Source organism: Suncus etruscus, chromosome 11 (assembly GCF_024139225.1).
Source record: "Suncus etruscus isolate mSunEtr1 chromosome 11, mSunEtr1.pri.cur, whole genome shotgun sequence".
In the NCBI taxonomy this organism is placed as follows: Eukaryota; Metazoa; Chordata; class Mammalia; order Eulipotyphla; family Soricidae; genus Suncus; species Suncus etruscus.
This window is the reverse complement of record NC_064858.1, coordinates 91,666,195-91,679,902: the sequence shown is the minus strand read 5'-3', so window position 1 is coordinate 91,679,902 and position 13,708 is coordinate 91,666,195. Positions and strand designations below refer to the sequence as shown.

At 38.7% G+C, this 13,708-nt stretch overlaps 1 protein-coding gene and 1 pseudogene across 2 annotated transcripts in view; both read right to left on the bottom strand.

The window, feature by feature from the left end:
* Window positions 1–13,708, bottom strand: part of MON2 (MON2 homolog, regulator of endosome-to-Golgi trafficking) — a 126,210-nt gene that overhangs the window by 46,646 nt on the left and 65,856 nt on the right. For both annotated transcript variants that reach the window (XM_049782729.1, XM_049782730.1), the window contains exons 20-24: window positions 11,709–11,810; window positions 10,327–10,437; window positions 7,673–7,848; window positions 4,602–4,764; window positions 1,119–1,412 (exon numbers count right to left, since the gene is read on the bottom strand). In XM_049782729.1, coding sequence (XP_049638686.1) covers window positions 1,119–1,412; window positions 4,602–4,764; window positions 7,673–7,848; window positions 10,327–10,437; window positions 11,709–11,810 — 846 coding nt within the window. The remainder of the gene's footprint in view (window positions 1–1,118; window positions 1,413–4,601; window positions 4,765–7,672; window positions 7,849–10,326; window positions 10,438–11,708; window positions 11,811–13,708) is intronic.
* On the bottom strand, window positions 2,044–4,522 carry LOC126022892 (transketolase-like; annotated as a pseudogene).

Below are 13,708 nucleotides of genomic sequence, written 5' to 3'. Positions count from 1 at the left end.
AATTTTTGAGTGCAGAGCCAGGAGTAAACCCTCAGTGCTATCAAATGTGGCCCAAAAACAAAAATAAAAATTATAATTAAAAAAAAATTTGGGCTGGAGTGGTAGCGCAAGCAGTAAGGTGTCTGCCTTACCTGCACTAGCCTACAACAAACTGTCGTTCTATTCCTGGCATCCCAAATGGTCCCCCAAGCCAGGAGCGATTTCTAAGCGCATAGCCAGGAGTAACCCCTGAGTGTCACCAGGTGTGGCCCCAAAACAAAACAAAACAAAACAAAAAAAAAAATTAAGCATGTTGAGAAGATCAGGAATATTCAGGATGATATGATTGTAGCCTAAAATCAAGCATGTTTCAGATCTGAAGAGAATCCAGGAAATAGGATTAAAACAGAAAACACAAAAATAAACAAAAATTTCATTAGTTTATAAGAAAACATTTATTATTAATATTTGAAGGCATTTTAAAGCCATTTCTATTAAATTGAAATTTTTTTCAATACAATTAGGACCTAATATGCTGCTTATCTCAAAAGCTCACACAAGCAGTGAAAGATTTATATAGCAATTTTATTAAAAAGTGGAAAAATGAGTTTTTTAACAAAGAAAAAAAGCAGTTGACTTTGTAAGAAATTTTCAAAAATGATAAAAAAAAGAAAAGAAAAGTAAAAAGTAAATTGCATATTTAGTGAACAAACATAGAATTTACCTATTGGAGGTTACTTTTGTTTGGTGAGTCTGCAAGCAAATTCACTGTTGTTGGTTGATCTTAGTGCCTTTTATTGATTAAATTCTCATTTGACTGTATTATATTTGAATTATATGTAGTGGTTTAGCAATTCCTGATTTTACCACTTGAGAAAACAAGAAAAAAAGGGAAGGACAGAGGTAGAAATCAGAGACAAAGATGCGATGGAGACAAGCAGAGATGTGTGAAAAACAACATAAAATATGACAAAGCTAACATTTTGTTTTACCAAATGCATTGAAATTCTTCCTAGAAAATTAACAGGAAGATAATGACCTGAAAAAGTATGTAAGCATGACTCCACTTAAAGATGGTAGCTGAAGTGCCCCCTCCAAAGAAAAAAAAAAAGATGGTAGCTGAAGTTACTATACAATACCTTCCAAATAACAGTGTGCCATGTTGAATGCTGTAATAAAGTTCCATGTGCACCAATTGTAGAAAACAGAGTTTGCCCTGCACTCTTTCTGACAGCAGGACGAGGGTCCACGCATAATTCGCCCAATTTTGCATAAAGACATAGCCATAAGCAATCAAATGGTGGTGCAGGATGGAACGGTCGATTTAAAACCACTCCTTTCTCTTCTGCCTGCTTTTGTTGCGCTGCCTCTTCTTTATTTAATTCTTTTTCAATAGTTTCCCCTCTTTGGAAAAAATAATCTGAAATATTCCACTACGAAAAAAAGTAAAGAATATTACTTCATAATTTTAAACACAAATAAATATGTAACACATGGGTTATGGACTTTCAAAATAAAATTATAAAATATTGCTTCAGAAATCCCTTTTCATGAGAGTAGAATTAATGAAAATATCTATTCCTCCATCAAATATCTCTATCTAATTGAATTACTTAGAAAACAACTTTGTGTCTACAAAAATCTTTTTTAATTTATAAAAAAACCATAAATATGGGCCCGGAGAGATAGCACAGCGGTGTTTGCCTTGCAAGCAGCCGATCCAGAACCAAAGGTGGTTGGTTCAAATCCCAGTGTCCCATATGGTCCCCCGTGTCTGCCAGGAGCTATTTCTGAGCAGAAAGCCAGGAGTAACCCCTGAGCACCGCCGGGTGTGGCCCAAAAACCAAAAACAAAAACAAAAAAACCAAAAAAAACATAAATATACCAACAGGCAAAAAATGCCCTCAAAATGAATCCCATTATCTAAAAATAATTCATATTTTTTTCATTTATTTTGTCCAAGATTATTTTATTTTTTTTCTCCAAACATATATTTATCCTCTCAGACCTACACACACCACTGCAAGACCTCCAGGAATATGTGGCCCATGTACCCTTCTGCCCCTAAGCCTTGGAAACCAGGCCCTGCACTACGTGTGCGATGGTATCCTTGTCAATGCCAAACATCTTCAATAGCTCTGCCAGCTTCCTGATGCATGACATCTTGCTCACAGCCAGGTGGGTGATGGTAATGCCAGGTTTACCCACCACCATGGAGCACACAGCCTCATCTATGCCACCTTCCTAGTAGTGGTCCTCCACTGTGAGAACCTGGCCCTTGGTGGCACGGGCACTTTCAAGGATGAGTTTCTTTTTCAGAGGCTTGATGGTGAGGGGGTCCAGCATGAAATGTTAATCTTCTCTTTCTTCAGCAGCTCTGTAGTGGCCAGAGCCTCATGCAGGGTCACACCAGCAATAATCACAGTCACTTGGTCATCCTTGTTCTTCAGGACCACCTTGGCCTGACCCATGTGAATTCTTCATTGTTATTATAGATGATGGCATTCTCTGGGTGGCTGGTGTGGATAAAGCAGATGCCCTTAGTATTGGCAGCCAGATCGGTATGTCTTCACTCGGGTAAAAGACAGTGGTCCCAGGGATTGAGCAGAATATGGCCAGATCTTTCAGGGCCTGAGAGGGTTCAACATCTCTGATGGGCACTCCACAGTGCAAGTCACATTGTTGACAATGCTCTTGGAGATGGCAGCCATGGGGGTCTAGTAAAAGGCGCATGTGAAGAGGCAGCAAAGGTGCTGCAAAAAGGGATGGTCTTTTTGTGTGTGGTGCAGCCTAAGGCAATGCTTACCATGTTCTGCTCAGCAACGTAGCACTCAATGAAGTGGTCTGGGTGCTCCTTTTTAAAGAGGCCAGAGAAAGTGGAATTCTTCGTGTTCCCATCCAGGGCAATGATGCAGTCACTGGCATGGCAAAGCTTGGCCAGAGCCTGCCCATAGGCCTTACAGGTGGCAATATTGTTCTCAGCTTTGTAGCTGGACAGGGTGGGCATGAGGTTGTTAGCAATGTCCACCAAGGGTGCGTCCTCCTGTGGTGGTGTGGCCAGGATCTTTTACTTGCTCTGGATCTGGCTGTAGATCTCCTAGATGGTCTGATCTGCCATGTTCTTAGGCAGGGTCTTCCTGTGCCAGGCCTCCTCGTCTTCTACTCCTGAGATTGCCCCTGACCCTTGAAGGTCTTTGTGATGATGGCAGTCGGCTGGTCCTTAGCCTGGATGAAAGCTTCACAAAGTTCCTCCATGCTATATCCATTCATGATGATGGAGTGCAAGTTAAAGGCCTTGAAGTGCTTCTGGTAGATGTCCATCTGGTGCTGTAGAAAGACATTGCCACTCTGACCCAGGCAGTTGTTGTCCAGGATGGCAACAAGACTGTCCAGCTTGTAGATGCCAGCAAAAGCCACAGCCTCCCACACAGAGCCTGTCAATATCTCTGCATCTCCCAGCATACACACAGTAGCTGGCTTTGTCGGAAGTATTTGCCAGCGTAGCCCATCCCAAAAGCAGCACCGAGGCCCTGGTCCAAAGAGTGAGTGGCTACATCAGAGAAAGCTTGTTTCCGGACAGGGTGCCCATCTAGGTCAGAGCTGATCTTCCTCAGGTTCAACAGCTCTGCTTTGGGCAGGAAGCTGGCTTTAACCCACACTGTGTACAGAATGGACAGCACAAAGCTACTATTGTGACAGTTCCAAGGATCCTGGGCCTTGTAGTCCATGGTGTCCAAAAAAGAGGACAGCCATGATCTCAGTAACACTGCAGCATAACGTGGGGTGGCCTGAAAGTAGCTGATGTGCTGATTAAGGCATTGGCTGTGTCTTTCAGGGCCTACAGCTTCTGCTGGTTCAGCTTACAGTAACCCTCAATGGCACAGCTGGGAGTGAGAGGATGCGGAGATGTGAAAGTTGTGGGTGGGGTAGGGTCACAACTGAAAGTGCTCACAATTTTACTCCAAGCTCTGGGGGAGGGGGCACGTGGGGTGCTGGAGATAGAAATGCAAGCGCTAGCCAAGGAAGGACTTCAGTTCCTTGGATTGCAGTTCGATCCCCCTGGCGTCCCATATGGTCCCCCCAAGCCAGGGGCAATTTCTGAGCGCTTAGCCAGCAGTAACCCCTGAGCATCAAACGGGTGTGGCCCGAAAAAACAAAAAACAAAACAAAACAAAACAAACAAACAAACAAAATATATATATATATTATTTTTGAGGGGTGTCACACCTGGTGACGCTCAGGGGTTATTCCTGGCTATGAGCTCAGAAATTGCTCTTGGCTTGGGGGACCATATGGGACTACGGGAATCGAACCAGGTCCATCCTGGGTCTGCAGCGTGCAAGGCAAATGCCGTACAGGCTGTGCTATAGCTCCAGTCCCTCTTAAAAATTATTTTGTGAAAAAAAATTATTTTGTGACAAACCTGTCAAAGCCAAATCTCAGCTAAATATATAAAACTTATCCTAGACATTTGACTAATTCTTGATGCAAGGTAAATTTGATATTTTGTCATAACACTAAACTCCTTTAGTGTTAACTGCATATTTGTTTAGCATTCAATTGCAAGAGACCTATAATGATTTCCATATTATCTTTTCACAAGAAAAATCAATAATACTTACCAATAAACCAATTGAAGTTAGACTAATATTAAGTTCTTGGTTATGAAGTCCAAAGCTACCTGCAACATCAACAACTATCTGTAGGCAAGTACAAGGCATTGTAGGTAGAAAATCTGTCACAACCAACTGAAGACACTGAAATGCAGTTCGTATCAAGGACTCTCTGAAAATACAAAGGATGACATTCACTTTGATGCTTTTAAAAGAAAGGCAAGTTAACTTCAACGAAGTTGCAATAACTTCAACGAAGCAGCATTTTCTTTTAAAATCTAAACAAAAAATCTTGTTATATGAACCATCTGATACTTCTATTTTTACATGAGTGTATGTAATGAACAAAAATGTTATAGATACAAAAAAACTAAAAAAAGGGAAATAACATCTTCATTAAGACAGTATTAATTCTATTTGTAGTTCACACCAACTAGTAAAACCAAATATAAACACTGAGAATAGGAATTGATGATGGTACTTACTTTCTCACTACTGTCCATGCCTTCATATCTAGCAGATACTAAGCACACAATTTACTTTCTGAATAAAAATGCTTCTTTTGAAAAACATGTTCATATTATTTAAAATATTGAATCAACAATGTAAAAGAAGAGTAAATTTTAAGCTTTGAATGAACAACAAATGTATTTATTAGTTATTAGGAGAGAAATTTTAGTGATGGAAAACAAAGTGAATTATAATAGCCAGAACTTGCTGAATTATTCATTAAGTTATGAACTTTCTTAGTGTTTTCCATAAATTAATCAATTCCACTCTAAAACAGTGTTTTGTTTTGTTTTGTTTTTCCGCCCCCTCCCCAGTGTTTTGTTTTAAAACACCAACCCAACTTTAAAAAAGAACTTCAGCTTGTTCTAAGCTGAACTTTTTCCTACTTTAGTCATCCCAGTATTCTGAACTCTAGGTACTTTATTACTATATATAAATGAGAAATATAATATATATTATATATATATATATATAATAGTCTCTAGCCTCTCTAGTATGTAAATCTTCTATTCATAAAGATTAAGAAAAAACTATTTGGGGGCCCAGAGAGATAGCACAGCAGTGTTTGCCTTGCAAGCAGCCAATCCAGGACCTAAGGTGGTCGGTTCGAATCCCTGTGTCCCATATGGTCCCTCGTGCCTGCCAGGAGCTATTTCTGAGCAGACAGCCAGGAGTGACCCCTGAGCAACGCCGGGTGTGACCCCCCCCCCAAAAAAAAACTATTTGAAGAATTATTCACAAATATAAACAATTAGCTAAATTCCTTCATAGCAATTTTCTTTTTTTTTGGGGGGGGGGCACACCCGGCAGTGCTCAGGGGTTACTCCTGGCTGTCTTCTCAGAAATAGCTCCTGGCAGGCATGGGGGACCATATGGGACACCGGGATTCGAACCAACCACCTTTGGTCCTGGATCGGCTGCTTGCAAGGCAAACGCCGCTGTGCTATCTCTCCGGGCCCCCTAGCAATTTTCTACCTTAAAAAAGATTCCTCTGATTTGCCTAAATTCTATATTTCCTATTTAATGATATCAGCATTCACTAAGCTTCCTAAGTCAGAAAACTGGGAATTATTTCTGAATTTATTTCCTATTTCTCTCTTTGTCCAGATAGCAAACTATTAAGTTCTATTCAAATCTATCTTTTTGTCTCTTAATAAGGAGGTAAATCCAGGCTCTCAATTTCTCAGCTTTTCTCCCTGTTAGTGCCAAACTGACAGATTTCAGATGCATATCAAATCATCATTCTTCTGCTTAAAAAACACAAAAGTGCCTCCAAAATATTTTGAGTATAAATGCAAATAGTTGATAGAAGCTTATAAATTCTGCATAACTTTGATTCTCTCCACTTCAAGCTGACAGACTTCTTCCATTGAAGTCCTATTCTTCTGCAACATAGCAAACTATGCTCATACTAAGTTCCTAATTATAAGGCTTGTTTCTTTTAAATAGAATTCTACCTTCAGGAGTCATTAAATTCTATAATCAGAATAACTGGCAAATAGTATTTAGAATATGCTAACTAGTTAGATAAAAAATATTTGGAAATGAGCAAAGACACTAAACTTCCTAATAGATGCACACAGGTAAGTCTTTTTTGGGGGTGGGGGGGAGCATATCCGGCAGTCCTCAAATTCCTTCTGGCTTTGCGCTCAGAAATCACTTTTGGCTGGCTGGGGGACATATGGAATGCCAGGAACTGAAACCGACTGACCAACCACATGCAGGGCAAACACCCTACCTGTTGTACTATCACTCCTACCCTAGGTTAAGTCTTAAATGTTAATTCACATTTTACCAAATATTTATTTTAACAAAATAAAGCTATATCTTCACATGTATTATACAACAATTATCTTGTTATAAATAAGAATTTAAAAAAAAAAGAATTTTGTAGCCTTTATTTTATGCTGCAAAGAACTGAGACCAAGAACTTTGTCTTCTTTTGTAAAATAAATTTCCACTTTTCCTAAACAAAGGTGAGACCTAATAATAGAGCCAACTAGAGCTAGGGGTAAGAAAAAATATTCCAGGGGCCAAAGAGACAGTACAGCATGTACCCTGCACACAGCCAACTGGTTCAATCCTTGATACCCCTAACAGATCCCTGTGCCCTGCCAGGAGTGATCTCTGATGGTGCAGAGCTAAGTAAGTGTAAGCCCTGAATATCACCAAGTGTGGCCCAAAAACCAAAACAAACAACAACAACAACAACAAAAACCAACAAAAACAGACACACAAAGAATATTCTAGATCTTAAAATTATATGGGAAGGGCATATATGAAAAGTTACCATACAATTACTGTAAGATTCTATGAATGGATTCCCTTTTAACTCATTACTTTTTGGATTAAGATATTAATTTTGTTTTTTTGTTTTTTGGGTCACACCCGGCTACACTCAGGGGTTACTCCTGACTCTACGCTCAGAAATAGCTCTTGGCAGGCTCGGGGGGGGGGGGCATCTGGGATGCCGAGATTCGAACCACCATCCTTATGCATGTAAGGCAAATGCCCTACCACCTCCATGCAATCTCTCCGGCCCCCATAAGATATTAATTTTAAACACTTACCCTTGATCATTTCTGATTGCTCCCATGACTCCAAGCACTAATGGCCATCCAGGCCCAAGACTATCTCCCTGACTCTGCAAAATCTGCAACACACATTCTAATTGTTTGAGTCGAATATCTGGATGATTAATATTGGACATCTCCTTTAATGGGTTCAATAACAGCAACTGCAGTCTCTGGAAAAGGGGCAAGAAAGTAATCAGGAAGAGAAACCAAAAACAATAGCAAAGCTTTACTATTGCTTTTTTTTTTTTTTTTTTTTTTGGTTTTTGGGCCACACTCGGTGACACTCAGGGGTTATTCCTGGCTATGCGCTCAGAAGTCACTCCTGGCTTGGGGGACCATATGGGACGCCGGGGGATCGAACTGCGGTCTGTCCAAGGCTAGCGCAGGCAAGGCAGGCACCTTACCTCTAGCGCCACCGCCCGGCCCCTTACTATTGTTTTTTAACATGAAATTCATTTCTAGTCAGCTACAATAATGATTACATTTTTTGAATAAACATGAATATAATTTCTCTAAAGTAATAAGAGGCTTATTTTGTTACATATGCTGTTTTACAATCTATAAAGTGATCTTAGATTTCAAGATAAATGAAAAATGATTCTCTGCTGAAAGATATAAATTATGAATTGGGAAAGAAGTGAATCCCACTAACAAAAATGTATATACTATAGCAAGGTATATTAAAGAGAAAAATACATTTCTTTAATCTCTGATGTTATCTTTTATTTGTTGTACTATATATATGACATATATTTCAATTTAGAATTTTCAATAAAATAAAGCATAGTAGACATTAAAATGGTAACCAAGGGCCCGGAGAGATAGCACAGCGGCATTTGCCTTGGAATCAGCTGATTCAGGACCTAAGGTGGTTGGTTCGAATCCTGGTGCCCCATATGGTCCCCCGTGCCTGCCAGGAGCTATTTCTGAGCAGACAGCCAGGAGTAACCCCAGAGCACCGCTGGGTGTGGCCCAAAAACCAAACAACAACAACAACAACAAAAATGGTAACCAAAATGTACAAAATTTGTTGGGAAATAAAATAAAGTGCATTTTTTTTCTATTCTTTTCTGCCTCAGAAAACTCTTGCTTTATTTATTTAAATCTCTCTAAGGAACTATTTGTTTCACTGATTATGAGATGATTAATAAACATTTACTAAGCTTTTACCATGTATTTGGTATTTGGGTGGGCATTGAGAATATACACATATTTGTTTAAAAAAAATAAAACAACAACAAAAACTTCAGGGGCTGAAGCAATAAACAGTACAGCGGGTAAGGTGTTTGCCTTGCATACACCCAACTGGGTTCAATCCCTGGCATCCAGAGGGTCTCCTCCCAAGACCCCCAGGAGTGATTCCTAACTGCTGAGCTGGGAGTCACCACTGAGCACCAAAAGGTGTGGCCCCAAACTAAAACAAACAAACAAAAAGACTTCATTGTAATAGAAAAAATATATTAAACTGCAAAAATGTAATCTCTAATAAGAATGTTATTCACTGTCTTCATCTTTCTGCTCCAAGAGCTAAAACAATTTTTGGAATAATATATGTATACTCAATTATTTACTAAGTTGTAGAATACAGTTATAATATAGAAATATAATGAGTATAATGGGAATGGTTTTTATATGCCCATTTCCTACTCAATCTCTTTTTGGCCACAACTGAAAAAAAACCCTGCAACATATATTATAAGAACAATGGACTAATAAAAATTAAAAGTTTAAAATAGCTTCAATGAGTTAAAAAATGAATATCTATTTTGGGGGGCTGGAGTGGTCGTGCAGCAGTGAGGCGTTTGCCTTGCATGTGTCTGACCTAGCATGGACAGCAGTTCGATCCCCCAGTGTCCCAAATGGTCCCCCAAGCCAGGAACAACTTCTGAGTGCACGGCCAGGAGTAACCCCTGAGCATCACTGGGTGTGGCCCAAAATAAAAAAAAAATCTATTTTATTATGCTTTTCTCTCCTGCCACTTGTTTTCTCCCTATGTAAGGGTAGTAAGAGTGAAAAATCAGGGGATAAAGGAATGGTATAGTGGTTAACGCACTTGCTATGATCACACTCAACCCGGGTTCAACCCTGGCACTCCATATGGTCTCCAAAATACAGCCAGAAGTAATTCCTGAATATAGAGAAGGAGTAGTCCTTAAGCATAGCCAGGTGTGACAACCCCTCCCACTCCTCCCAGCACCATCAAGAAAAAGTGAAAAATCAGACAAGTAAGGACCAAAGTAAATGAGCAAGAAAACCTCTAAATGCAAGAATAATTCTAGGCAAATTATTAATGTCATTCTCAAAAAATGTTATAATTATAAATATAATCCTAAAAATCAAGCATAAAAACCTCTGAGAGTACCAACATAATAAACAGAATACTAACTGAAAAAACACATCTTATATTTTCACTTATCTGATATATTAAAGGAAAAGTTACATATGTGCAACAATGAATTTACACAAGGGGTAGAGAGTTGAGCCACACTGTGTCCAAGGACTACTCCTAACTCTATGCTCAGGATCACTCCTGAAGTGCTTAGAGATCACATCTCTAAGGAATCAAATTGGGATCAGATGTGTGCAAGGCAAGTACTTAACCCCTGTACTATCTCTCGAGCCCAGAATGAATGAGGCATTTTTTGTACCTGGTTCTGTGAAAGTGGAGGATCATGGCTAAATGTTAATCCTGCTTTTATAAGTGAAGTTAAAGCTTCTGCTCCCCATTCTCTCATTCGAGAGTTTGGATGCTGGCAGACCTGAAGGGAAGCATGTTGAACATAAATCAAACATTTAATCTTGACATTTAAACTATACATTTTTGTACATTTAAAAAAACTGTATCAAATATTTAAAGATAAAGGGCTGAAGGGAAAGTTATATTCAAAATATAAGCTTACCTTCTGAATAAAGGGCAAGAGGTAGCAATAGAGAGACAGAAGATAAAAGATGAAACTAAACAAGTCACAGAAAAGAAAGGATTTCATAAAAATAAATGATGATACAGAATAATAAAGGCAGCAAATGCATACTAAAGTACATAATTAAGTCTACCCTGAAATCAAATACTGTGGTCAAGTATTAAAAAACAATTTAACTGCATACAAGAGCAACCCTAGTAAAAAAAGTAAAAAGTACACAATCACATTGGATTTTTTTTCCTCAAAAATAACTTTCTCGGGCCGGGCGGTGGCGCTAAAGGTAAGGTGCCTGCCTTGCCTGCGCTAGCCTCGGACGGACCGCGGTTCGATTCCCCCGGTGTCCCATATGGTCCCCCAAGCCAGGAGCGACTTCTGAGCGCATAGCCAGGAGTAACCCCTGAGCATTACCGGGTGTGGCCCAAAAACCAAAAAAAAAAAAAAATAACTTTCTCAGAATATTAAACAATAAAATAACTATGATAACCTAAATTTTACATAACATTTATGTTGATAGAAGCAGTTTGTTATTATTAGGTATCATTCTAATAGAGTAGAAATCCAGATAAAGTTCCCTGACATTACATTATAATTAGAAATATCAAACAGGTTTTCCATATCTCTATAGAAACTATTTCATAGTCATAGAAAACACTGCGAAGGAGAAATATTAACTGCCTTAAGTTTCAGAAACTAGGTAAAACTAAAGTGATCAAGGAGCTGTATAATAAAACTGAGGAAGGGAAACAGGCATGCAGCTTTCATACTGGATGCACTGAATTCAATTCCTGACACCAAAATACACCACACACACACACACACACACACACACATATACACAAACACACATAGTATATATACACAGACATAACTACATACACTTTGCTAACAGCTGAAGACTTCAATGATTTCATGGCTATGTACCTCATTTTTAGAAATCTTACAATCCTAAAGCAGCACAATCCTTCGCCAAAAGAATTACTATAAAATTTTAGTTCATAATAAAAATATATAGTCATAAGAACAAGGGGAGTTGATGCCTATATAGAAAAATTATGTGTTTATGTCTTAATTCTTAAAAAAAAAGAAAGCAAATGAGAAAAAGAAGTTACCTCAAGTAGATGGCCAGTTAGAGGTCTCCACAGAATTTCTATTCGGTGCATATTAACTAAACCAGTTTCTAACAATTTGGCAACAGCAAAAAGAGATGGTTCCTATGGAGAAAAATATTGCAGTTCGATATTACAAAAAAACTATTTACTACTTCAAAAAAATGAATCTGAGAATAGGGGCTAAGGAAGAAGCTCAAAGAGGTAGAGCATACACTATGCATGCAGGAGTCCTGAGCTTGATCTGGTAGCACCACCTGAACAAGGTGTAGCCTCCAGCCCCCCCCCCCACCAAGAAAAAGGAAAGAAAGAAAGAAAATCAAGAGCAAACCATAGAGTATGCTTATGTATAATTAAAAGGTTTATATATAATTGACATAGTTAATATATGACAAGTAAAAAGTTAGCAAAAATATTTTTAGATATTCAGATATCTGAGATACTCATAATAGATTCAGGGAAATTTGTTTATTAAGCTTAACCTTTGTGCTCGCTTCGGCAGCACATATACTAAGCTTAACCCAATATTCTTTAGTCTTTCTTTTTTTGGCAGTGCTCAGAGGTTACTCCTGGCTCTGTGCTCAGAAATTTCTTCTGGCAGGTTCAGGAGACCATATGGGATGCTGGAGATTGAACCTGGGTCTGACCCAGGTTGGTCGTGAACAAGGCAAATGCCCTACTACTGTGCTACTTCTCTGGCCCGTCTTTAGTCTTTTTATACCAGTAGATGAGCACCTATACACAAACTAGTCTACAGACTGGCAGTTATAATCCAAGGCGCTAGAACAGGGTTTTTGGTTTCGTTTTGTTTTTTAAATTCAGGGAAGGCCATCCGTCCTCTTCAACTGAGTGTGCAGCTTCGGAAGGACATACATGGAGCAGTGAGGGAGGAAGGAGACTCTAGCCTAGCCAGCCAGATCAACCGAATCAACCCTGGAGATCAATGGGGTGACAGATGTCGCGGCCAGATCACCCTCACATCCAATTAGGATGTTATAATTTTAGTCTTTCTGCACTGCAAACCAACACTGGTCTGGAACCAGTCGTTGAAGTCAACCAGTTCACATTCAAACAAATGTGCTTTATTACTTTTCTCATTCTTATTCTAACCAGGATATATAAACAAATGTGTCACATTTAAATAGATTGATGTTCAAGGCTCACTGCAAAATATTCTTATTTAGGAAGTCATGAATGTGGCACTGACATTTGTGTTTTTAAAACTCTTTGATTGATGCACACAAAAGTTAGAGCACTGGCAAAGTAGTTACAAACAGAGAGCTGGGCTAAGATACAAAGACTTGACTGGTTCTAAGTTCTACTAATTACTAAAAAGGTGATCCTAGATAAAGAAGTGAGGATACTAGTGAACATGTAGAATTATTCCAGATGATTAAATAAGATATAAGCAGGGGAAATAGTTCAAAGACTGGAGTGTAGGTACTATATGCATGAGGCCACATACCATATGGCACTGAGCATTCAAGTTATCTCCCTAAAGTACCCACAGGAATGCCATTTGCAAACAGCACTGCTCTACTGGTGGCGCAGCAACAATATCATCAAGACCACAGAGTTAGGAGAAATATTGTTAGAAGTGGTCCCAGGCCATTGTTGAGAAGGTCCCTTCCCTCAAAATAAGTCAAAAAATATTTTTAATGTAAACTAGTACATATAATAATGACCAATATCTCATTTTATTTGTCATTTAATACTGAACTTAGTAGCATGCAAAAGTTATCAATATTCCCTTTTTCTAAGAAAGAATGTATAAGCTTTATTACAAATTATGTCCTTACATTAACACAGCTTCATAAAATCAGTACTAAAATTGATTAAATAGGTTAACTTAATTTTATTTGTGGTGGGGGCTGCTGGTTGGGGTAATACCTAACGAGTCATAACTCTATACTAGGTGAATCATATGTTAATAAAGATTAAACTGTGTTAGCTGCATGAAAGGCAAGTACCTGTAATCCCTGTTATATCTCAACATTTTACTA